The 25,299-nt window shown below is 37.0% G+C and overlaps 1 protein-coding gene across 1 annotated transcript in view; it reads left to right on the forward strand.

The window, feature by feature from the left end:
- LOC122205887 overlaps positions 1-25,299 on the forward strand; it is a 256,567-nt gene that overhangs the window by 3,248 nt on the left and 228,020 nt on the right. Inside the window, exons 2-9 of the mRNA XM_042914498.1 lie at positions 299-370; positions 6,517-6,660; positions 6,994-7,062; positions 10,482-10,622; positions 14,591-14,662; positions 15,548-15,691; positions 16,143-16,214; positions 19,769-19,912. Coding sequence (XP_042770432.1) covers positions 299-370; positions 6,517-6,660; positions 6,994-7,062; positions 10,482-10,622; positions 14,591-14,662; positions 15,548-15,691; positions 16,143-16,214; positions 19,769-19,912 — 858 coding nt within the window. The remainder of the gene's footprint in view (positions 1-298; positions 371-6,516; positions 6,661-6,993; positions 7,063-10,481; positions 10,623-14,590; positions 14,663-15,547; positions 15,692-16,142; positions 16,215-19,768; positions 19,913-25,299) is intronic.

Here is a 25,299-nt window from a genome sequence, read left to right on the forward strand (position 1 = left end):
AAAGACCTCTCTTGCTGCATTGTTTAAAATAAATGGAGAGAAATGAGACTGATGCGATAGATTTTTAGCAATGCTATTGTAATAGCATAGGCATTAACTAATATAGTGATATATTCAAGCAGTATTTGGAAATAATTGAATAGAAATTGATAATCATATGTATGCAGAAGTTAAGGAAGAAGGAACAGTACAGGCTGACCCCCGGGCTTTTCACCTTTGTTATAATTTGACTATTAACTGCTGACAGATTAATTCAGAAGCAGTAATTCCTTCATCTACATTTTACTTTGCATTACAGAAAATGGCAAGATTACCTATGAAGAATTTTTTATTAAGTTCTGTGATACATTGAACATGCCTAAAGCCTCAGGTGAGTTCCACTTAATATGTATCTACTGGCTCTGTGTGGAAGGACAGGCAGTGGTTTTCATGTTAAAACAACACAGGATTGGGGCGTCTGCGTCCCTCAGTTGGTTGAGCAACTGACTCTTGACTTCGGCTCAGGTCATGATTCCAGGGTCATGGGCTCAACCTGCATCCATTCGCGCTGAGTATGAGGCCTGCTTAAGATTTCCTCTCTCCCTTCATCCTTCTCCCCAGCTTGTGCTCTCTCTCTCCCTAAAATAGTAAACAAACAAACAAACAAAATCTTTAAAAAAACACACAGGATTAGATAAAGCACAGGTAAGTAAGAAACAATATAAAGATAAAACAATATAGGGGCACCTTGGTGGCTCAGTTGTTTAAGCGTCAGACTTCGGCTCAGGTCATGATCTTGTGGTCTGTGAGTTCGAGCCCCGCATCGGGCTCTGTGCTGACAGCTCAGAGCCTGGAGCCTGCTTCAGATTCTGTGTCTCCCTCCCTCACTGCTCCTCCCCCACTCGCTCTTGGTTTCCCTGTCTCTCTCTTTCTCAAAAATAAACAAACATTAAATTTTTTTAAAGATAAAACAATACAGTATTAGTTTATATAACTTGTGTTTGAATTATATGGCAAAGACTGCTAAGTTTACCCCAAACTCAAAGTTATGGGTGGTTTTACTTTGATAGTGCTAGAAAAATATTAGATTATATACTGTTCTCTGAGATTATTCACTAGGTATATCTGACCTGAATTTATTAGAATATTATAAACGATGAGAAAATAATTTTTAGAATGCAAATTGGTGCAGCCACTGTGGAAGACAATATGGAGTTTCCTCAAAAAGTTAAAAATAGAACTACCCTATGACCCAGCAATTTCACTACTAGGTATTTACACAAAAGGTACACAAATACTAATTTGAAGGGCCACATGCACCCTGATGTTTATAGCAGCATTGTCAACAATTGCCAAATTATGGAAAAAACCCAAATGTCCAAGGACTGATGAATGAATAAAGAAGTTATGGTATATGTATATGTATATGTAATGGAATATTACTCAGCCATCAAAAGAATGAAATCTTGCCATTTGCAACAATGTGGATGGAACCAGACTGGATTATGCTAAGCGAGATGAGTCAGGCAGAGAAAGACAAATACCATATGATTTCACACATGTGGAATTTAAGAAACAAAACGGATGAACATAGGGGAAGGTGGGGGAAAGAGAGGAGCAAACCATATGAAGAGTCTTAACTATAGTGAACAAACTGAGGGTTGGTGGAAGGAGGTGGGCGGGGGATGGGCTAAAAGGATGATGGGTATTAAGGAGGGCATTTGTTACGTTGAACACTGGGTGTCATATGTAAGTGATGAATCACTAAATTCTACTGAAACCAATAGTACACTATATGTTAACTAACTAGAATTTAAATAAAAAATTGAAAAATGAAAAGAAGACAACTTTAAAACTTTTGACCAACCTAGCAAAGTGGATTTTATACCTATCTTTTCTGTTTTTATGTATTCCCAACTACTCTCTTGACTATATTTTTGAGGAGCAAATTTATATTTATTGCAGTATAACTTGCATGTAGTAAAATTCACCTTTTTTTAGGTATATCGTTTTTTGAATTCTTAAAAATAATGTCATGTAACCATTACTAAACAGCACATAGACTGTATCCCCACAGAAGTTTCTTTGTGTCCTTTTGTAGCCCATCCATTTCGCTAACCCTCATTCCTGGTGACCCCTGATCTATTCTTTGACTCTAAAGTTTTGCCTTTTCTAGGATGTCATGTAAATGGAATCATAACATATGAAGCTCATTTGAGTCTGGCTTCTTTCACATAGCATATTATACTTTACATTCATCAACTTTTTGCATGCAGTGTGTTTATTTTTATTGATGAGTATTATTCCATTACATGAATGTAATGTTTGTATATTTACCAATTGATAAACTATTGAAGTTTCCTGGGTTTTGGTGATTATGAGTGAAGCTTCTATAAATATTTATGTACAGGTATTTGTGTGGACATATATTTTCATTTCTCCTAGTTGAATACCTAGAAATGGGATTGCTGGGATACATATTTAAATTGATAGAAACTGCCAAACATCAATTTATGATAGATAACATCCATTTATGATTAAAAAAAACCTCTCAACAAAGTGTGTACAGAAGAAACATACCTCAGCTTAATGAAGGCCATATATGAAAGGCCACATATATGCTCAATGGGGAAAAACTGAAAGCTTTTCTTCTAAGATCAGGAACAAGACAAGGATGCCTATTCTTGCCAGTTTTTTTGTTTTGTTTTGTTTACTAAAATATAGTTTACATAAAATGTTATATTAGTTTCAGGCATACAACATAGTGGTTCAATAATTCTATGTATTGCTCACTTCTCACCATGATAAGTGTAGTTATCATCTGTCACAATAAAATGTTATTACAGTGTTATTGACTATATTCCCTATGCCGTAATTTTTCTCACTACTTTTACTCAACTTGTATTCATAGTATTGGAAGTCCTACTGAGAACAATTAGGCAAGAAAAGGAAACAAAAGTAATCCAAATTGGAAAGAAAGAAGTAAAACTGTTACTATTTGCACATAACACATTATATGTAGAAAACCCTAAAGGCCCTATTAAAAAAAAAACTGTTAGAACTAATAAATTCAGTAAAGTTGCACGATATGAAATCAAATAGAAAAACCAGTTGCATTTCTATTTGCTAATAAACTATCAGAAAGAAATTAAGAAAACTATCCCATTACAATTGCATTGAAAAGAATAAAATACCTAAGAATAAATTTAACCAAGGAGGTGAAAGACCTGTACACTGAAAACTATGACATTGAAGAAAGAAATTGAAGATGATGCAAATGAATGGAAAGATATTCCATGCTTGTGGAGTCAAAGAATTAATAATGTTAAAATGTCCATACTACCCAAAGCGATATACAGGCTCAATGCAATCCCTATCAAAATTCCAATGGCATTTTTCACACCTAGAACAAACAATCCTAAAATTTGTATGGAGCCATAGAAAACCCTGATAGCCAAAGCAATCTTGAGAAAGAACAAAGCTGGAGCCATCATACTTTCTGATTCCAAACTTTATTACAAAAGTATAGTAATCAAAACTCTATGGTATTGGCATAAAAACAGACATCAGTGGAACAGAAGAGAGAGCTCAGAAATAAACCCTTGTATATACGGTCAATTCATTTATGACAAACGAGGCAAGAATATATAGTGGGGAAAGGACAGACTCTTCAATAAGTGGTGTTGGGAAAACTAGACAACCACATGCAAAAGAATGAAACTGGATTCCTATCTTAGACTATGATTAAATACTTGCACTTGTAAGACCTGAAACCATAAAACTCCTGGAAGAAGGGCGCCTGGGTGACTCAGGTAAGTGTCTGGCTTGGCTCAGGTCATGATCTCGCGGTCTGTGGGCATCGGGCTCTGTGCTGACAGCTCGGGGCCTGGAGCCTGCTTCGGATTCTGTGTCTCCCTCTCTCTCCTCCCCTCCCCGGCTCATGCTCGCTCTCTCTCTCTCTCTCTCTGTCTCACAAAAACAAATGAAAAATGTTAAAAAAAAATTTTTTTAACGTTTAAAAAAAAATCTAGGAAAAAACATAGGCAGTAAGCTCTCTGACATCCATCTTGGGAAAAATTTAAAAAAAAAATTTTATCTATTAATACAATATCATAGGTAAAGTCAAAGAACAAATAACAATATGGTAGAAACTATAATGTATATGACAGAAGAAAAATAGAAAAATGGGCAAAAGTCATGGATATATAAATCATAAAAAAGATCTTAAATGGCTTATGAACATATTAAGAGATGTTTGATTTTACTCATAATAAGAAATATGCAAATTTAAATGGAGATACAATTTCTCACCCATTAGATTGGCAAAAATTGAAAACCTTCACAGCATACTCCGTTAGGTTGTAGAGAAAAAGACGTTTACCTATAGCTGGTGGGCATTTAACATGCTACCAGTCTAATGGAGGGAATTTGGCAATGTCTAACAGAACTACATATGCCTTTACCTTTGGACCCAGCAATCCTGCTTCTAGGAATTTTCCCTGAAGATACCTTCCAACAATGTGAAAATATAGATACATAAGACTATTCATTACAGAATTATTTGAGATGGCAAAAGAATGAAAATACTTAATGTGTAAACATTGGAGGTTAGTTGAATAAACTTTAGTTTCTATGTACAGTAGAGTATTATACAACTATAAAAAAGAATTTTTTAAAAAGGAGTTTCAGGGGTGCCTGCATGACTTAGTCGGTTAGGCGTCCGACTTTGGCTCAGGTCATGATCTCACGGCTCCTGAGTTCAAGCCCCGTGCCAGCCTGGAGTCTGCCTTGGATTCTGTGTCTCCATCTCTCTCTGCCCCTCCCCTACTCATGCTCGCGGGCGCTCTCTCTCTCTTTCAAAAATAAACATTAAGAAAAAAGAATTTCATACCACTACTTTTTGTACTACTGATTTTATACCTTTCCAGCATTTAAAACTACAAATTTCCCTCTGAGCACTTTCACAGCATCTCACAAAATTTTATATGTTGTGATTTGATAATCACTTATTTAAAATATTTTCTAATTTACCTTGTGATATCTCATTTGAAACATGAGTTATTTAGAAATGTACTATTTAGGGGCACCTGGGTGGCTCAGTTGGTTAAGTGTCCGACTTCAGCTCAGGTCGTGATCTCATGGTTCCTGGGTCGGAGCCTCGTGTCGGGCTCTGTGCTGACAGCTCAGAGCCTGGAGCTGCTTCGGATTCTGTGTCTCCCTCTCTGTCTGCCCCTCTCCCACCCACGCTCTGCCTCTCTCTGTCTCTCAAAAATAAATCAACATTAAAAAAATTAAAGAACTATATTATTTAATTTCCAAATATTTGGACATGTGCTAGGGATCTTGTTACTGATTTCTAATGTAATACACCTTGGTCAGAGAATTTATTTCGTACAATTTAAATTCTTTTAAATTCATTAAGATTTGGTTCAAAGACTAGCATGTGGTCTACCTAGGTGAATATTCCATGTGCACTTGAAAGAATGTATATTCTGTAGTTGTTGGGTAGTGTTCTATAAATATCATTTGGTTAGATTGTTTGCTAGTTTTGTTGGATATTCTAATTTCTGATTCTTTTTAAACATTAAAATTTTTTTTGTTTTAATATTTATTTTTGAGAGAGAGAGGGAGGGAGGGAGGGAGAGAGAGAGAGAGAGAGAGAGAGAGAGAGAGAGAGAGAACGAGCAGGGGAAGGGCAGAGAGAGAGGGAAACACAGAATCCAAAGCAGGCTCCAGGCTCTGAGCTGTCAGCACAGAGCCCAACACAGGGCTCTAACTCATGAACTGTGAGATCGTGACCTAAGCCAAAGTCAGACACTTAACTGACTGAGCCACCCAGGCGCCCTTAATTCTTCCTGATGTTTATTCTAGTTGTTCTATTAATTACTAAGTGCAAGATTTTCAAATCTGCAGTTCTGATTATGGGTTCATGCATTCCTCCCTTTAATTCTGCAAGTTTTTGCTATATTTGGAAGGCTCTTGTTAGATGCATACACATTTGATATTGTTGCAAAATTTAATGTATATGACCTTATGAAATGTACTTTGTCTGTTGCTCTCTTTTGTCTTATTTTTGCTGCTCTTCTGTTTCTTTCCCCCAGTTTCCTTACTTATATTTATACATTTCTGTGTACCTATTGTCACCTATTTTAAATTATTTTAGGTACATAAATAAATACAAATACTGCCTTTTCTCTTAAGTATAATTTTATATCTTGGGAGATTTTTTTCCCCACTTTTTTTTAAATATAAAGGAGACGGGTGTCTGGGTGGCTCAGTCGGTTGAGCGTCTGACTTCAACTCAGGTCATGATCTCGCGGTCTGTGAGTTCGAGCCCCGTGTCAGGCTCTGTGCTGACAGCTCAGAGCCTGGAGCCTGCTTCAGATTCTGTGTCTCCCTCTGTCTCTGCCCCTCTCCAGCTCATGCTCTGTCTTTCTCTCTCTCTCTGTCAAAAATAAATAAACATTAAAAAAAATTAAAATATAAAGGAGAAACATGAAAATTCCTTTCTAACTGAAGGTGATTATCTCTTCCCAGGAAATAAAAATCAATTTTACAACATCAACATTTACAAAAATGAACTTAAAGACATTCCTGTACTTCAGCAAAATTTAAATGCCATTGGAATCTATCTAACAGATGATAAAATAAAGGAGACTTTGGATAACACTAATCCTAACGGTGAGTAATTATTTCAATTTAAAATAACAAATTTTGCATATTTCAGAAGTTTCACTCTAAATGCCAAAGGAAATATACTGCCATATATCTTTTAAAAGAGAAATTAAAAGTTGTTTCTTGTCTATCAATTTATGGGTTTTTATCAGAGGAATTGATGTTCAAAGTGCATCTCTGACAGCTTTATTTTAGGTCTATTCTGCATATCACATGTGTCACAATAGGATTACCAGTCCTCTCCATTATTTTTGTGTTTATAGCTCTGGTGTTATAACATCAAATGGTCCTTTTTACAATAATACCTAAATTCTTTCTTTTTTTCTTCTTTAAAAAAAGATGAAGTGGTGAGTTTTAAGGATTTCATCAGAGAATTGAACAACAGTGATGAATTTATCGAGTGCCACAGTAAGTATGAAATTCAAAATGCATATGAACAGAAACTTCATTTTTGGGGGTTGGTGTATGTATAGGTATGTGTGTATATAGACTTTATATATACTCTACCAAACCCCCCTTTTATGCATTTTCTCATTTAAACTCAGTTGATGTTGTAAACTCTAGGTTTTCACACATAGATGCATATTTTCCATACTGTAATATTCTTGAATTATTTAAAAAAATTTCTGTTGTCTCTCTTTCTTCCTTGTCATGTGTTTTATTGCTATATTCTTTCTTTTGTCCTCACTAATGCTGATGGGGTTATCCATCTTATAATCAAAGTAACAGGTTTGGTTTTTTAAATCACATCTAATGACTTTTCCCCTCTGTATTCTTATCTTTCTTGTTTATTTCTTCATATATATATTTTTTTACATTTGCTCTCTATCTCCTTGTGAAAAACATTGGCTAAATGCTTAACTTTTTTCGGTTTGTTTTGAAATTTCAGCACAGTTCTATCATGGGGACACTAAAACAGCCTTGGACCACAGACATTGAGATTGAGAACTGTAGTCCTAAAACTGGGGTTTTAAAAGAAGTATTGAAATAAGTGGATTCTCTCTAAATAATCTGTACTTGGAATGCAGTTCCACTCACTATCTCAGGATAAGTTTGGTGGGAACCTTGACAAATTAATGCTATATTCATTATAGAAGATTATAGATCTATGAATAGCTAAGACCCTTTTGGGAAAAAAAAGATAAAGATCTTGCTTTGTCACATGTTAGTACATAGCATAATGCTGTTTTAATATAGACCTGTGAAAATAGACCAGTGCATCACAATATGGAACCCAGTAGAGACTTCTATTAATGGGAACTCGGAATGTGATAGAAATGACATCATCAGTTAGTGGGGGAAAAGATGTATTATTTCGCTTCTGATTTGAGAAAATTGCCTTACAATGCAGAGAAAATGAAGTAGAATCCCTATGTCATACCATATACAAAAATAACCTTCAAAGAATCAAATGAATGTTAAAATGGATCTCAAAGATTAAACTATAAAGCTGTTGGAAGAAAATGTAAGAAAAACTATTGTGCCTTGTGGTTATGGATGCCTTCTTAAAGATGTTACTCCCCAAAAGCACAACCATGGGGTAAAAAAGGATTTGATCACATCAAAATTAAGGATTTCTGGTAAATGAAGGACTCTAAAACATGTAACAGACTGGAAGAAGATAATTACAAGATAACTAACAAAAAATTAATATCTCAAATATAAGGGAATTCTGCAAATCAGCAGTAGAAAGAAAGAAATCAATTGGAAAAATAAGTAAGGAGATAAGACTTAGTTTACAGGAGGAGAAACCCACATAGCTAAATATGTGTATGAAGAGAGTTGGCAATACTCACAAATTGCTAGTGAGTAGGTAAAATGGTACAGCATTCCAGATTGCAATCTAGCAGTACTTGTCAAATTCAGTATGCATATTTCTTATGATCCAATAATTCTATTCTCAGATAAATAGCCCAGAGAAGTTTCTTGTAGAGACATGTACAGGGATGCTCCCTGCAACATTATGGGAGGGAAGAAATGAAAACAATCTATGAGTCCATGATTTGGGAAATGGTTGAATAAAATATGGTCCATACATACACGTCATAACAGTAAACTAGATTTACATTTGCACCAGAGAGAGACCTCAGTAATAATACGGTTCCATGAAGAAAGGAAAAAATGGAATACGTGTATAACAAAGAATGCTTTATATAAGTTGGATTTCTACTAATGCCCATAAAACACAACCATATTTATATCTATTTCCAGGTAAACACTGAATTCTAAATAGAAAGATAAGATTGAAATAGACGGATTGAAAGAAATTGAGAAAGAGATTGAGATTGAAGTGACAATATTAACAAAGTTGACTTCAGAAACAGATTAGAGTACTCTGTATCCTAAAAACATACACATTCTTTTCAAATACTTATGGAATATCCACAAAAATAGATGATGTATTTAAGCCACAAATAAAAATTTCAGTGAATTCTGAAAATCAGAAGGCATTCAGACCACATAGTCTGACCATGATGTTGTGACATTAAAATTATTTGTGAAAGAAAGGAAAAGTGTTGCTTTTAAGATGAAAAACAAATTGCCTTGTAAGTAATTCCTTGGTGGAAGAATAAAAGAAACCTGAAAGATTTTAGAAATGATGACAGTGAAAGCACTATGTATCAAATCGTGTAGAGTGTGACCAAAACAATCTTACAGGATATTTTATAGCATTAAATGCTTTTATTAGAAAACAAGAAATATCAAAAATAATTTATCTTTTTTTAAGTTTATTTATTTTCGGAGAGAGAGTGCGTATGACGGGGGGGAAGAGCAGAGAGAGAGAAGGACAGAATCCCAAGCAGGCTCCTTGCTGTCAGCGCAGCTGACATGATCATGACCTGGGCCAAAATGAAGAGTGGGACGCTTAACCGACTGAGACACCCAGGCGCCTCCAGAACAATTTATCTTAAACGTTCAGTTTACAGAGCTAACCAGCAGCATAAACAACAAAAGAGCAGAACAATCCCCCTGAAAAGTGCTAGTCAGGAGCTAACAAAGTGGAAAGTTGAAGTTAGTGAAATAGAACACACACACACACACACACACACACACACACACACACACACGCACTTATCCATATAACCAAAAGTTGGTTCTTTCAAAAGACTAATAAAGAACTCTTTAGGAAGTATGATGAAGGGGAAAAAATAGGGAGGACATAATAAAGAAGACAGTTGTAACTTGGATACAAGGGAGATTAAAAGATATAAATGAATAACACTTAAGTTAGTAAAGCAACAAATTATTGGCATGTCATCAACAACACTGTCATTCTTTCCAAATGTTTAGATAAAGACAGAAAGGGCTGCCTTTTTTTAAATGTTTGTTTATTTATTTTTGAGAGAGAGAGAGTGAGCGAGCATGAGTAGGGAAGGGGCAGAGAGAGAGAGTGCCAGAAGATCTGAAGCTGGCTCTGCGCTGACAGCACAGAGCCTGATGTGGGGCTCGAGCTCACAAACCGTGAGATCAAGACCTGAGCCAAAGTCAGACACTTAACTGACTGAGCCACCCAAGTGCCCCCTTTTGTTTCCCCATCATGGCACTATTTTCTTAGAGATAATTTTGGTATTTTGTTGTTTTGTTTACCTTCCTGTGTTGAACTAGTAAGGTAAACTATTTCAGTGTGTCTTGTTTTCTGATATAAGCATTGTAAACCTATAAATGTTGTAGAGCTTTCAGTTTGGAGAATATTTCAGAGAGGCAAAATCTCTCAAGACTGGGTATTCTAGAAAATGAATACATCTCACCCAAATCAAGTTGTTATGTGCTTCTCTGGATAGACTGACCAACTAGATATCTTTGTATTTTGTCATGTCTCTGTTTAGGAATAGAAGATGCATGTAACGTTGTTAATAGTGTCTTTGATAGGAAAGTTGAAGTTAAAGACCTTTTATCTGCGTTGGAGGGCCTGGAGAAACCTTTAAAGGAAGAAAAACCTGAGGTGTTACTGAACTCTGAAACAGATGGTGAGTTCTTGAGTTACCTCTCAGTTTTCCTGTTTAGATTATACGTGTTCATGCTGGCTCATTTTTTTTTTTTTTTAAGAATACTAATACCATAAGTTTAGGAAGATTGTTATGGGACTGCTATGTTTATAAATTGATTACTGAGAATTGTTGTAACCCTTTTGGAAAGTGTGTGGATACTCTTCTTTATTTGGAGAAGACTAGTAGAAACAAGTACTGTTTTTATCCAGGTTTTAAAATCGGATACTTCTTGGGGCGCCTGGGTAGCTCAGTCAGTTAAGCGTCCAACTCATGATTTTGGCTCAGGTCATGATCTCACGGTTTGAGATCACGATCTCACAGTGCTCTGCACTGACGGACGGAGCCTGCCTGGGATTCTCTCTGTCTCTGCTCTCTGCCCTTCCCCTGTTCTCTCCCTCTCTCTCTTCCTCTCAAACATAAATAAATAACCATTAAAAATGTTTAAAAAGATGTTTTCAAACATTTTAAAAAATAAATAAAATCAGATACTTCTTTTTTAAAGATTTTTAAAAATGTTTTTATTTATTTTTGAGGGAGAGAGAGTGGAAGAGGGTCAGAGAGAGGGAACACAGAGTCTGAAGCAGGCTCCAGGCTCTAAGGTGTCAGCACAGAGCCTGACACGGGGCTCAAACTCATGGACCACGAGATTATGACCTGAGCCGAAGTCAGACGCTTGACTACTGAGCCACCCAGGTGTCCCATCTTTTTTCTTTTTAGGTCATTTATGCTAGCGGTTTGTCAATTTTAATAACTCTTAACTAATTCCTGGCTTTCTGATCCTCTCTATCGTGTTTATTGTTTCCTCAATTTATGTTTTCATCTGTATCATTTTCTTCTCTACCATTGATTTTGTGACATTTTGTATATATATTTCACATATAGAATGAAATGATCACAACGATAGATCTAGTTAACACGTCACCATGCATAGTTAAAAAGGGGTTTTTTTCTTATGTTGAGAAATTTTAAGATTTACTCTCTGAGCAACCTGCGAATATGCAATACAGTATATTTTTGGATATATATGTATTTTCTATTCTTTTAATTTCACTCTTTCTGTACTCTTCTAAAAAAAGATAAATTTGAAAACATGTAAGGGAAACTAAAATTTGAAAAGAAAGAAACAGGACTTAAAGAAATTAAAAATATAATAATTAAAATTAATTAGCAGACAACAATATTAGCAGATTAAACATAGGTGAAGAGAGAAATATGAAGTGCAAAGGAGTTTGAAGAAATTATACAGAATGCAGCATAGAAAGACAGAGTTGGAATATAGGAAAGAGGTTAGTGGCGCTGGGGTGGCTCAGTTGATTGAGTATCAGATTTCTGCTCAGGTCATGATCTTGTGGTTTGTGAGTTAGAGCCCTGCATTGGGCTCACTGCTGTAAGCATGGAGCCCTCTTCAGATCCTCTGTCTCCCTCTCTGCACATCTCCTACTCTCTCTCTCCCCCAAATAAATAAACATTAAAAAAAAGAAGAAGAAGAAGCTAAAAGGAAGGCAGAATGAAGAGGTCTACTTATTATGGCAATCAGTTTGAAATATATATGTGTATCTGATTACGTTATATATTAGTTACAACTAATATAATGTTACATGTCAGTTATATCTCAGTAAAGCTAGAAAAAGAAAGAATGAAAAGATGTGATATATATCCACACAGGAGAGAAGAGACAGAGTGGTTGCAGAGAAAATATTTGGAGAACTATAGCTGAGAATTTTCCAGAATGAGAAAGACCTAAACCTACCAATACAAGAATTCCAGTGAATCCCACGTAGGATGAAAGGAAATCCATACATAGGGTTATCATGATGAAACTGTGACATACCAAAGAGAAAGAAAAATCTTAAAGGTAGCTAGAGAGAAAAGTCAAATTATTTATAAAGGAGGAACGTTTTCTTATTCTTGATATTTTTTTCTGGGTCTTGAAATCTAGAGAAACATTTTTGTAAATTGAGGATAACCACCCCACGTTCCCCTCCACTTTGGGAGGACCTTAGGCTTTGTCTGAGCCTTTGAAACTACAAACTAAAATTCATCCAATTTTGTTTTGTTTTTGTTTTGTCTTTGGCAAACACTCTTTGGGTAAAAACAGTCGCCGTGTTTCTGGATTACAGCCTTTCATCAGTTGTTTGGTCTGGGAATTTCTTACTTTCTTGGCAGCACATTGATGAATTCAAGATTTTTTTGTAAATTTTTTTTTTTAACATTTATTTTTGAGACAGAGAGAGACAGAGCATGAGTCGGGGAGGGTCAGAAAGAGAGAGGGAGACACAGAATCTGAAACAGGCTCCAGACTCCAAGCTGTCGGCACAGAGCCCGACGCGGGGCTCGAACTCACAGACTGTGAGATCATGACCTGAACCGGAGTCGGACGCTTAACCGACTGAGCCACCCAGGCGCCCCAAGATTTTTTTTTTATAGCAATAATTTTATTTAGAATTTTTAGTTGTTTTTAGTAGGAGGGCTGATCCAGATATCTAGCTACTAAATACCAGAAATTGAAATCATTTTTTTTTTCAATTAAATTAAATCAGACCCTGGGGGCAGGGTGGTTGATTACTGGCACCCTCTCCCATTCCAAAGTCACACCATAATGTGGGAGACAGAGGAAGAGCTTTTAAAACTTCCTTGCATTGTGTTTCTACTGACGCTTTGTTGTTGGAGCCTGTGGTAATCCTGCATCTGTGAAGGGAAGCTCCCACAGGGTAATTCTCACTCTTTCCCATCAAACCTCTAGTCTCTCAACCCCTCCCTGTCCCTCTCTTTCCTTCTGTCTCTGTCTCCAGACAAACTCTTCCTCTCTATTTAGGGATTTGGCATATTTTCTTCAGTGACTCTAGGTTTTTGCAAACACAGTCCGTACAAAAACTCTCAGTCTACAAAAATCTCAGGAGTGAGGAAATATTTAAGGCCAAGCTAACTGCTTTGAATAGGAAAGATGGGTCAAATTATCCTGCCACTTCAAGAGGTATAGTGCCATAGCTCCAATATTTGCTATTTAGATAAATTACAATAGACTTCAATAGAGAAGGGTAACTTTTGAATCAGGCTTTGCAGAGTCCGCTAACTCAAATGCCTGCGGTAGCCAGGCACGTAATGCAAAATTAATAAAATGAGTTGGCTATAAGACAAAAGGAAGGGGTGTGGACTGTAAGGTAACTTGAGAGCATGTGTCCTAGATGAAGATAGTTAAATTCAAATGGAAAGAAAACCCCACCACTCCCTAGGACAATGAACATGACTGACTCTCAGCTATATTCAGTCTGTGGCCTACCAGCCTATGACCCCTGAAGCAGGATTCTGTAGGAGTGGGAAAACAATCTTTTCCTTCTGCCCTTCTATGTTCCCAGCTGGAGCTCTGTAACAAGAGACAGATCAACAAGAGAAAAGCATTCAAATTTAATATAAATTTTACATGAAAGGGGAATATTCATAAGGAGTTGTTAAAGCTGAATGTTTTGGTGTTAGCTTTGATGAAGTGTGGAAAGTGGTAGAAAACTGTGATAGGACAAAATGAGATGAGCTGAGGGTGGTAAACCAGGGGAAACTTAATAAGGTCTGTTCGTTCAGATTCCTCTTGGTGTCCCTCCAACTCTCAGTCTTCAGAGATAAGGATGCACCCTCCCTCTGGGTATAGCAAGGGCATCTCTCACATGAGTGTCTTATGACCTGCCTCGGGGCAGGGGATGGGGAGGTCTGAATCCTAACTGTACCTTGCAATTCCCAGATTGTGTTTCCTTGCATTCCCTGTTTGTGTGTGTGTGTGTGTGTGTGTGTGTGTGTGTGCGCGCGCATGCACATACTCATAATCTAAGTGTATTTCTTACCATGCATTATGGTCACAGAAGTTTGAAAGCTGAATGAAATTGAAACAATACCAGATCCCTGCTTTAATGAGCTTAAAATCTATTTAAATTCCATTTTATTTCTTAACTTTGCAGAAAGTAAAAAGATCTTAAAAGATGTAATTGATGTTTTCATTAATTCACCTAAACCATCAACACCATTCAATAGTAAGTACAGTAAAAGAATGAAAATTAAAAGTAAATTTCTAAGATCATTCAATGGTATTCTTTTTCTAAAATATAGTTTGTTTTCCCCTGTATTTTTAATTCCTTAAGTTTTCTTTGCTGTATCAAGATGTTATAATCTGCTTTCTTATTCCTTATCATATTTAATCTGTGCTTTGACTGTAATGAATTATTTAGAATTACATTCCTAGAATATGCTTTCTTAAAGCAAAATAGTTTGTCTCAGTATATGCTCCAGTATAAGGTACACATTTTCTCCCCTGGTGAATCTAATACAATTTTCTCTCACCTCCAATAATTTCCATATGCTTCTTTTTCTCCCCTATAGTGAAACGTTAAAAAAAAGTACAAAAAAAAAAAAAAAAGGATTTACTGCATGTAATACTAGTAGGTAGGCTAGCAAGAAAGAGAGGCTTTCTAATGCCTAGGAGAGGGTGTGACTGTTTTTCAGTGCATAACAGATTTATATTTTTCAGTTTTCCTTTTGCCAACTAGCTGGGTTCTATTTTTGATATTTGACTTCATTCTAAGAGCTATTTATTATCAAGCTGTTCTTGAAATGCTTTACAGTCTATGAAAGACTGGAGCATGTAGTAGATAAACCTTTGAGGAGAAATAGTTAATAAATAAAAGCAAACTTCTACAAAATGTTGCAGAAACTCAACTTTTAGCTGGCTAGGGGTATGTTAAATTTTGCTTATTGTTTAAGTGACTTCTGAAAACAGAGCCCACTGACATGTTTTGAAAGCCCTCTAACTCAGAATTCCTTTTGTAATGCATCTACTCTGTGCAGGTTAGGGTGTTAAGTCTAAAAAAGGGCTTTGCCTCAACTTCCTCATCAGTTCTCTATTCTTGACATGTTTACAGATTTATTTAAAGAGATTACAACTCTTGATAAGATCAGAAATGATAAGATGCCTATAAATGAGCTGAGGTCCCAACTCCGGAAGGCTAGAATTCTATTAAGCAACAAGACGTTCCAGGAAATTCTGGGTCAAGCATCTATTGATGGTGAGTTCTTTTTAAAAGAACAATCTCTGTTGAAGTCCTAGTTTTACTGTGTGCTTGGCGTATGTTTTATATATGTATGTTTTAGATAAACTAGGTCTTAGAAACATAATGAGAATGTAGGCATACTGAGAACAAATTAAAATTAATATTTTTTTACTCTTGGAAATATTTTTAAGAGTCACCCTCTGTCTGGCATCACATTTGTAAAATGTATACATCAATATTTAAGACAAATAATACGGTTAGAATTTTTTCTTGTTTTAAGGGAATAGATTTGTGGTAAAATTATTTTAAATTGATTAGTTTTTACCTGGCTAATTTTCAGACATTAACAAAATTTGTCCCCCCCCCCCCCCCCAACACACACACCATTCCCTGTCATGGTTATTTTAATGATGATTATTAACATTGACACCTTGCCATTTTATAATCCTTATACTTTACTTTTTAGAAAATAGTGAAGTAAGTCTCAAACAAATTTTGGAGGCTTTGAACACAAATAAGCCAGCTCCTGAATTTGAAGGTGGGTCATATTTCCCATTGCCTTTTGTTATTATTAAACAGTATTGTGAGCTATAAATGATATTCAAAAGCTGTATATTTTTATAATTAAAAGTACACAGTTTGACATATGCACACACCTATAAACCTGTCATCACAATCAAGGTAATGAACACATCCCTGACCTGCAAAACTGCCTCATGCTCCTTTGTAATCTCTCCTGCCTTTTTCCCATCCTCTTCCTCATCCATAGGCAACCACTGATCTGCTTTTTGCCAGTATAGATCCATTGGCATTTACCAGACTTTTATAAAATGGGTATATTCTTTTTTGCTAGATGCTTTCATTCAGCATAATTATTTTGAGATTTGTACACGTAGGCTGTATCAGCAGTTCATTGTCATTTATTACTGGCATAGCACTCCATTTTGCTGATACACTGAAGTTTATCTACTTACCTGGTGAGGCTCGTTAGGCTATTTCCAGTTTGGGGCTCTTATAAATAAAGCTGTTATGAACAGTTGTGTACAACAATATTCATTGTATGAATATATGCTTTCCTTTCTCTTGAGTAGTTACCAAAGATTGGCTGGTTCACATGGTAGGTATATGTTTAACTTTTTAAGAAACTGCCAACTGGTTTCCAGAGTGGCCACACCATTTTACATTTCCATCAGCAGTGTATGAAGAGGTCCAATTCCTCCATATCCTTGGGAGTGCTTGGTGTAGTCAGTCTTTTTAATTTTAATCATTCTAATAAGTGTGTAGTAGTATCTCATTGTGGTTTTAATTTGTGTTTCCTCACTGATTAATGATGTTGAGCATCTTCTCATGTGCTTATTTGTCATCTGTGTATCTTCTTTATAAAGTGTCTGTACAGATCTTTTGCCCGTTTTTAAAGTTGGATGGGGGGGGTGCCTGGGTGGCTCAGTCAGTTAAGCGTCTGACTTCAGCTCAGGTCACGATCTCACGGTCCGTGAGTTCGAGCCCTGCGTTGGGCTCTGGGCTGATGGCTCGGAGCCTGGAGCCTGCTTCCAGTTCTGTGTCTCCCTCTCTCTATGCCCCTCCCCCGTTCATGCTCTGTCTCTCTCTGTCTCAAAAATAAATAAACGTTAAAAAAAAAATTTAAAAGTTGGATGGGTTTTGGGGTGCTCGGGTGGCTCAGTCGGTTAAGCATCCGACTCAGCTCAGGTCATAATCTCACAGTTCGGGAGTTTAAGCCCCGCGTCAGGCTCTGTGCTGACAGCTCAGAACCTGGAGCCTGTTTCAGATTCTGTGTCTCCCTCTTTCTGACCCTCCCCCGTTCATGCTCTGTCTCTCTCTGTCTCAAAAATAAATAAACGTTAAAAAAAATAAAAAAATAAATAAAGTTGGATGGGTTTTTTTGTATTTCTGTTTGTATTCTGGATACATGTCCTTTATGAGATATATACTTAGCAAATATTTTCTCCGAGTCTTCTACTGAGCACATTTTTCTCTGAGTGTCTTCATTTTCTTAAGTGTCTTTAGAAGAGCATTAGTTTTAATTTTGATGAAGTCCAGTTAACTAGTTTTTTTTTCTTTTATATATTGTGCTTTTGGTGGCACATGTATGAAATCTTTGCCTCACCCAAGGTTACAAATGTTTTATTATGTTTTCTTCTAAAAGTATTATGGGTTTTGGTTTTGCATTAAAAAATATTTTTTTTAATATTTTTAATTATTTTTGAGAGAGAGAGAGAGAGAGAGAGAGAGAAAGCACAAGTGGGGGAGGGGCAGAGAGAGAGGGCGACAGAATCCAAAGCAAGACTCCAGGCTCTGAGCTATCAGCACAGAGCCTGAGGCGGGCTCAAACTCACGGGGAGATCATGACCTGAGCTGAAGTCGGATGCTTAACTTACTGAGCCACCCTGGCACCTCTGGTTTTGTATTTTAGCTCTGTGATCTATTTTGAGTTAATCTTTATATGTGGAATAAAGTATGGATCAGAGTTCCTTTTTGTTTTGTTTTGTTTTTGCATATGGACCTTCATTTGTTCCAGCACCACTGTTGAAAAGATTGTATTTTCTCTATACTTTCTATACGGAAATTCCTTTGTAGTTTTGTAACAAATCATATAAATATACATATATATTTATTTCCTGGATTCTCTCTTCTGTTCTATTAATCTTTGTCAGTTTTTACACAAACCACATTGTCTGACTCCTGTTGCTTTGCAATAAACATTGAAACCATTCAGGTAGTATTGGCCCTCTAACTTTGTTCTACTTTTAATTTTTTTTTTTTCAACGTTTTTTATTTATTTTTGGGACAGAGAGAGACAGAGCATGAACGGGGGAGGGGCAGAGAGAGAGGGAGACACAGAATCGGAAACAGGCTCCAGGCTCCGAGCCATCAGCCCAGAGCCTGACGCGGGGCTCGAACTCACAGACCGCGAGATCGTGACCTGGCTGAAGTCGGACGCTTAACCGACTGCGCCACCCAGGCGCCCCTGTTCTACTTTTAAAAAGTTGTTTTGACTGGGGCACCTGGGTGGCTCAGTCAGTTGAACGTCCGACTTCAGCTCAGGTCATGATCTCATGGTTCGTGGGTTTGAGCCCCATGTCAGGCTCTGTGCTGACAGCTCAGAGCCTGGAGCCTGCTTCAGATTCTGTGTCTCCCTCTCTCCCTGCCCCTCCCCTGCTTGCTCGCTCGCTCTCTCGCGCTCTCTCTCTTTCAAAAATAAACATTAAAAAAATGTAAAAAAAAAGAAGTTGTTTTGACTATTCTAGGACTTTTACACTGCCATGTGGATTTTAGAATCAGTTTGTAATTTCTACAAAAAAAACCTGCTGGGATTTATTGGAGAAATAAGGCACTCATGAATTAGGATTTGTTGGAAAATGTCGTATCTAATAATGTCTTACTAAATAGTACAACTCTTTCCTGCAATTCTTTTGAGTACCAGTACTTTGCCTCCTTTTAAATATTCTCTTAGATAAACTAGAGATTATAATCCAAACAGTGACCTTGGATGTACCATGATTTGTGTGAGTCATTGAAAAGGCAGACAGAGGCTTGGCTCTAATCCTAAGGACCCCATTTAGAAGGGAAAATCCCTAGAGGTTTTAGATAAGAGCTGGGAATGGGGCACCTTAATACTCCCACACTCCTTGGCGGACTTCTAATAATAGAGTGAAAGTTATGAAGAATATGCAAAAAATGAAAGCAGTAGCAAAATAAGCAGAAGAAAATTCAGGACTAATATTTTTATACTCTGAAATTTGGGCTATTTCATATAGACAGAGGTAAGCCCCAAATTCTGTCTCATGGATATACAATGAAACATTTCCCTAAAAGATGCAATGGCCTATTTTAACTTTTGAGAAGCTGATACCTTGAGTGTATGATGATTTGTGTAACTCATTGGTAAGGCAGTTAAGTTAAAAAACAAAAACAAAACTGAGTCATCTTAGTTTTTTTAGTTTGAGACAAAAATAACTGAACATCTCAGGGAAATATGCTTGGAATAAAGGGATGTTTGGCTTATTAATTTTGGAATCATAATGATAATATTAATTGAAATATATGACCTATAGAATCCCCCTGTGTTTTCAGGTTTATGTACTGCCCTCCAAACTGTCAACTTGATGAACTGCAACAGAATTCAGATTGGTGGCTTGAAAGATGCTTTTGATTACCTCAATGTTTCTGTAAAGCCTGAAGAACACCAGATGTTAGTGAAAACGCTTGATGTTGATGGTATCTATAACTATGTTGACTTTCCAAATAAACTGATAGCAAATTTTCCGTTCCCCTTCCCTATCCTCCATTCATCACTCCCCAATAATTTTTCTCTTTATTATCCTAATGGAAAAAGTACTCTAAGAGAGCGTGTCTACTGAGATCATAGATTTATCTTGACAGAAAAATCTTTGAATAAGATTAATAAGATTTTTTACGACCCATGAAGTATCCTGTGTTGATTCCATCAGAGTGTATCTGTGTGTATGTTTTTAGCATCTTCAGGGAAGGCAAGGTCATTCTCTGTGAAAGCTGTGCTGAAGGGAAACTGCTCTGAGCCAGGAAGAGACTGAGGGAGGACTTTCTCCCCTCTGCAGGAGACATTTGTGGGAGGAGACTGATTGAATCCTAAGAGGTTTCAGAGAAAACAATGTATAATTTTCAAATTTTGCCAATTATTATGTGGTTCTTTTATTCATTTAAATTCAGTTCCTAAAAGTATTTTCTTTATTCCATTATTAAATGGGTTGAAGCATTGTTTCATTAATCATATTGACTGGAGCCGCTGTACAGCACAACTTATGGGTGCTTGTAAACAGCACCCTTCAGCGTTAGGCAGTGCCTGGCCTGCATGGCTATGGGACAGACCTGATCCTGAGTGTCTTTGATATGTAAGGGGTCATGTAATGTGTCAGATAATCGAGTAAATATAAAATATTCATAGGAAGCTTTCAGTCTAGTTGGTGAGGCAAGCTGTAAACAACAAAAGGGTATATAACAATATAAGAGATAAAAGTTTAGTGAATTTACAATGGTATATGGCAGTACTTGAATAATAGCCAGGGACATAGTGATGTGATGTGTTGTGATTTATAATAAGAAATATATATTTGCCCTTCAACCCCATTCCTGGCACGGAGCTCCTAAAACACTGGCAAATCCCTAAGTGATGAGAACTCTAGGGGCATCTTTTGTTCTAATAGGTGATTCTGGGAAGGCTTCTGGTTTCTAGGTGGGGACTTGTCACCATAAGGATAAGCCATGATTGGAACTTTGGAATTTTCAGCTCTATCCCCCACCCCCATTCTTCAGAAAACGGAGAGGGTCTGGAAATGGAGTGAATCATTGATTATGCCTATGTGAGGAGGTCTCCATAAAATCCTAATAGTATGGGGTTTGGGGAGTTTCCACGTTGGTGAACACATCTACATACCAGAAAGATAACTGACCCAACTCCACAGGGACAGAGCTGCCGTGCTTGGGATGCTCCCAGACCTCCCAGACCCTATGTATCTCTTCATCTGGCTGTTCATTTGTATATTTTATCATATCCTTTAATAAACTGATGAATGTTAAGTATTTCCCTGAGTTCTGTGAACTATTTTAGGAAATAATTGAGTCCAAGGGAGAGAAAGTCATGGGAACCTCCAATTTGTAGCCAAGTTGGACAGAAGTTGTAGGTAACCTGGGGACCTACTACTTGTGATTGGCATCTGCAGTGGAGGGGGAGCAGTCTCATGGGACTGAACCCTTAACCTGTGAGACCTGATGCCATCTCCAGGTAGATAGTGTCAGAATTGCGTTAAATTGTATGACACTCAGTTGGTGTTGCAGAGAATTGCTTGGTGGGAGAAAACCCCCCACATATCTAGTGTCAGAGTGCTGTAAGTGTGGCCGTAGAGTGAGAGTAAAGAAGAAACACAGGAGGAGGACTGAGTTTTTTCCTCCACAAGTGATGATACTGAGTTGTATGAGAGTTCAGAGGTGAGCTATTTCATTCATTCAATGAAAGTTTATTAAGCACTGTTGCTTGCTAGACACTAAGTATATAAAGATAAAAGAGCTTACAGTCTGTCAAGATGACAAACAACGCGAATTCCAATTGTTAAATACCACGACAGAGGTAAACAGAGTGTTATGGGAACGTATACAATAGGTACCTAACCCACACAGGGTTGGATAAGGTAGTCAGAGAGGCTGTTTGGAGGAGATGCTGTTGGAGTTGAGTTTTGAAATATGAGTAGGAACTAGCCAAGAATTGCAGGTGCAGGGAAAGGGGCTGAAAGGAGTTAGGAAGGAATGTTCAGTATGTACAAAGTACAGAAGAACAAAGCTCATGGAGAAGCCAAGGAACTCTAAGTAGTCCAGTAGGACTTACAGCATTGGATCTCAGACTGATTTACATCAGAACTACCTAGGAATTTGTTAAAAACCCAGAATATCTGAATCATGGCCAAGGTGTATGTGTGCATGCGTGTGTGCGTGCGTGTGTGTGTGTGTGTGTGTGTGTGTTTAACAAGCTTTACAGTTCAGGTTGATGTTTGACTATCAACTTGATGGTGCATAGTGGTGGAAGGAGTGGGAAAAGAAAGAAATGAAGTGGCCATATAGTCAAGAGCAGATCCAGAAGGGTTTTGTTTTTATCTTTGTTGTTCTCTGAGCAACAGAGTTTGAATTTTATCTTGAAGACTCTAGGGAGTCATTGAAGAAGTCAAATTTGAAAAGTGACATGACTAATTTTGCACTTTGTAATGGGCATTATGATAGCAGTGTTAAGAAAGAGCAGAGGGGGGCAAGATTGGAAGCAAGGACACATTTTAGAAGGCATGCAAGAATTCGGGTTAAAAGTAATGAGTGTTGATGTAAGGCATTGGCTCCAGGGATGGGAAGAAGGGAACAGATATGAGTTCTAGGAGGCAGAACTTCTTCATTGTTTGGTTAAGTTAGGGAAGGAAAAGAGAGAGGAATTGAGAATGATTAACAGACTTCTGGTTTGGGAGACATTTCATGGTGATGTCTTTTTTTTTTTTTTAAGTGTATTGATTTATTTTTGAGAGAAAGAGTGTGAGCTGGCTAGGGGCAGAAAGAGAAGGAAAGAGAGAATCCCAAGCAGGCTCCATCCTCTCAGCGCAGAGCTGATGTGGGGCTCAAACTTACGAACCACTAGATCATGACCTGAGCCAAGATCAAGAGTCGGTCACTTAACCGAGTCATCCAGGCACCCAAGTGATGCATTTTAATAAGCTGGGGAATATAGGAGGAGGCTGTAGTGCAAAGATGAATTCAGCTTAGGATATATTGTGTTTGATGAAGGGCATGATGGAGGGAAGAGATTGAAATGAGAATAGATAAATCTAAATTCCTTCACAAAATGCACAAGGCCTTTTTAAATCTAGTTCCCGTTACTGGACCTGTTAAGATTAACCTTTGCCCACAAACTTTCTGACACATTTTTGTAAGGTTTCAAGACACTTAATAGACACAAATAGAATAATTTAAACTAAATCCAAAATTAAAAAACTACTTATAGTTTCCAGAACGCATCATACTCACTTATATACATTTTCCGTATGAGTCTTTCTGTCAACCTTCAAATATGCCGCCAAGTCAGTAAAAATGTAACCTCCTTGAAGCTTTTCTTAATTCATTCAGTTAGATGTGGAAGCCTTTTACATTTCAATAACATGCCATGTTTAGCATCATTGAGACAATTTTGCTTTATAACTGTTTGAGAAAAGTGATATTATTTTGGAGAAATTTCCATGAGAATTATGAGGAGAGGATACATTTTGAGCATTTGGTTACTGATGAAAAATGAATACTTAAACTGTAAGCAAATTAAAAGTATTCTGTGGGGAGAACAGGTTAAATATTTACAGCCATAATACAATGTGAGGTAGGTAGAAAGATCAAATGAGAAACATATGTTTTTGTTTGGGTTTCCACTTCTTACTTTGACCTACATCACAGTATCTCATTTATTTTGCAGGTTCTTCCAACTAACGGGAAAAATATAAGTACTTGCATATTTCTGAATATACAATATGTACATAGTGCTTTAAAAAATTTAACAGGAGGGGTGCCTGGGAGGCTCAGCATCAGACTTCAGCTCAGACCATGATCTCACCATTTGTGAGTTCGAGCCCCGTGTCGGGCTCTGTGCTGACAGCTCAGAGCCTGGAGCCTGCTTCGGATTCTGTGTCTCCCTATCTCTCTGCCCCTTCCTCCCTCCCTCCCTCCCTCCCTCCCTCTCTCTCTCAGAAATAAAATAAAAACATAAAAAAATTAATAGGAACTACACTACCACTGGGTAGGTGGTCATTTTTAAAGTTTGCCCCCTAGATGAATCTTCAAGTTTCTTGTTTTCAATTGTTTAAAAAGTAAGAAATTGTTAGACAAATAGTCATTGGTTTACATTAAAACTGACTTCTCAGAAATGCTCATTCTTTTAACCAATTAATATGTGAAAACTAATTCCTTTCAGATATATGTTATAAAACCCAAAATAACAGTTTAAACTGAGATGGGAGGGTTGATTTATAATAAAATGATTTTGTTTTAAAAAGAAGATGCAAATTAATCCAGTTATTGCTTGTTTTAGACCTAATTTTGCCTCATCTTAATTTTTCATTCTTTTATTTAAATTTTGTGTTTACCTCTTCTGTCTTCAATATAAAGTAATACACCAGTAAAGAAAGTGGTGAAAATAAATAAGAGAATATCATAAAAATAATTTGTAATAACATTAGTCAATACTTTTATATATCTAGCGCATCCAATTATCCTAGTTCTTTTTTCTCTGCATCCATTGTGCCAATTGACACTAGACACTTCAAACTAGATTCATACTTAGAGTCTGTGAAAACTTCGTACAGTGTTCGTTAAAGAAGGATGTAAATACAACTGTCAAAACCACAGAAAGTTCAGAGCCATGTCGAGTAAGAAGTTGCTGCGGCTGAGGCTAAACAGGTTGTTGCCTGTTTTCTCCTCTATGGTTTTGATGGTTTCCTGGCTCACATTTAGGTCTTTCACCCGCTTTGAGTTTATTTTCGTGTATGGTGTGAGAGAGTGGTCCAGTTTCATTCTTCCGCATGTTACTGTCCAGTTCTCCCAGCACCATTTGCTAAAGAGACTGTCTTTTTTCCATTGGATACTCTTTCCTGCTTCATCAAAGATTAGTTGGCCATACACTTGGGGGCCCAATTCTAGGTTCTGTATTCTATTCCATTGGTCTATGTGTCTGTTTTTGTGCCAGTACCATACTGTCTTGATGTTTACAGCTTTGTAGTAGAGCCTGAAGTCTGGGATTGTGATGCCTCCTGCTTTGGTTTTCCTGTTCAACATTACTTTGGCTATTCAGGGTCTTGTGTGGCTCCCTACAAATTGAAACATTGTTTGCTCTAGCGCTGAGAAGAATGCTGGTGCAATTTTGATTGGGATTGCCTTGAATGTGTAGATTGCTTTGGGTAGTATCGACATTTTAACAATATTTGTTTTTCCAATCCATGAGCGTGGAATGTTTTTCCACTTCTTTGTGTCTTCTTCAAGTTCTTTCACAAGTTTTCTATAGTTTTCAGCATATAGATGTTTTACATCTTTGGTTAGGTTTATTACTAGGTATTTTA

The sequence above is a fragment of the Panthera leo genome, chromosome E1 (genome assembly GCF_018350215.1).
Source record: "Panthera leo isolate Ple1 chromosome E1, P.leo_Ple1_pat1.1, whole genome shotgun sequence".
Classification (NCBI taxonomy): domain Eukaryota; kingdom Metazoa; phylum Chordata; class Mammalia; order Carnivora; family Felidae; genus Panthera; species Panthera leo.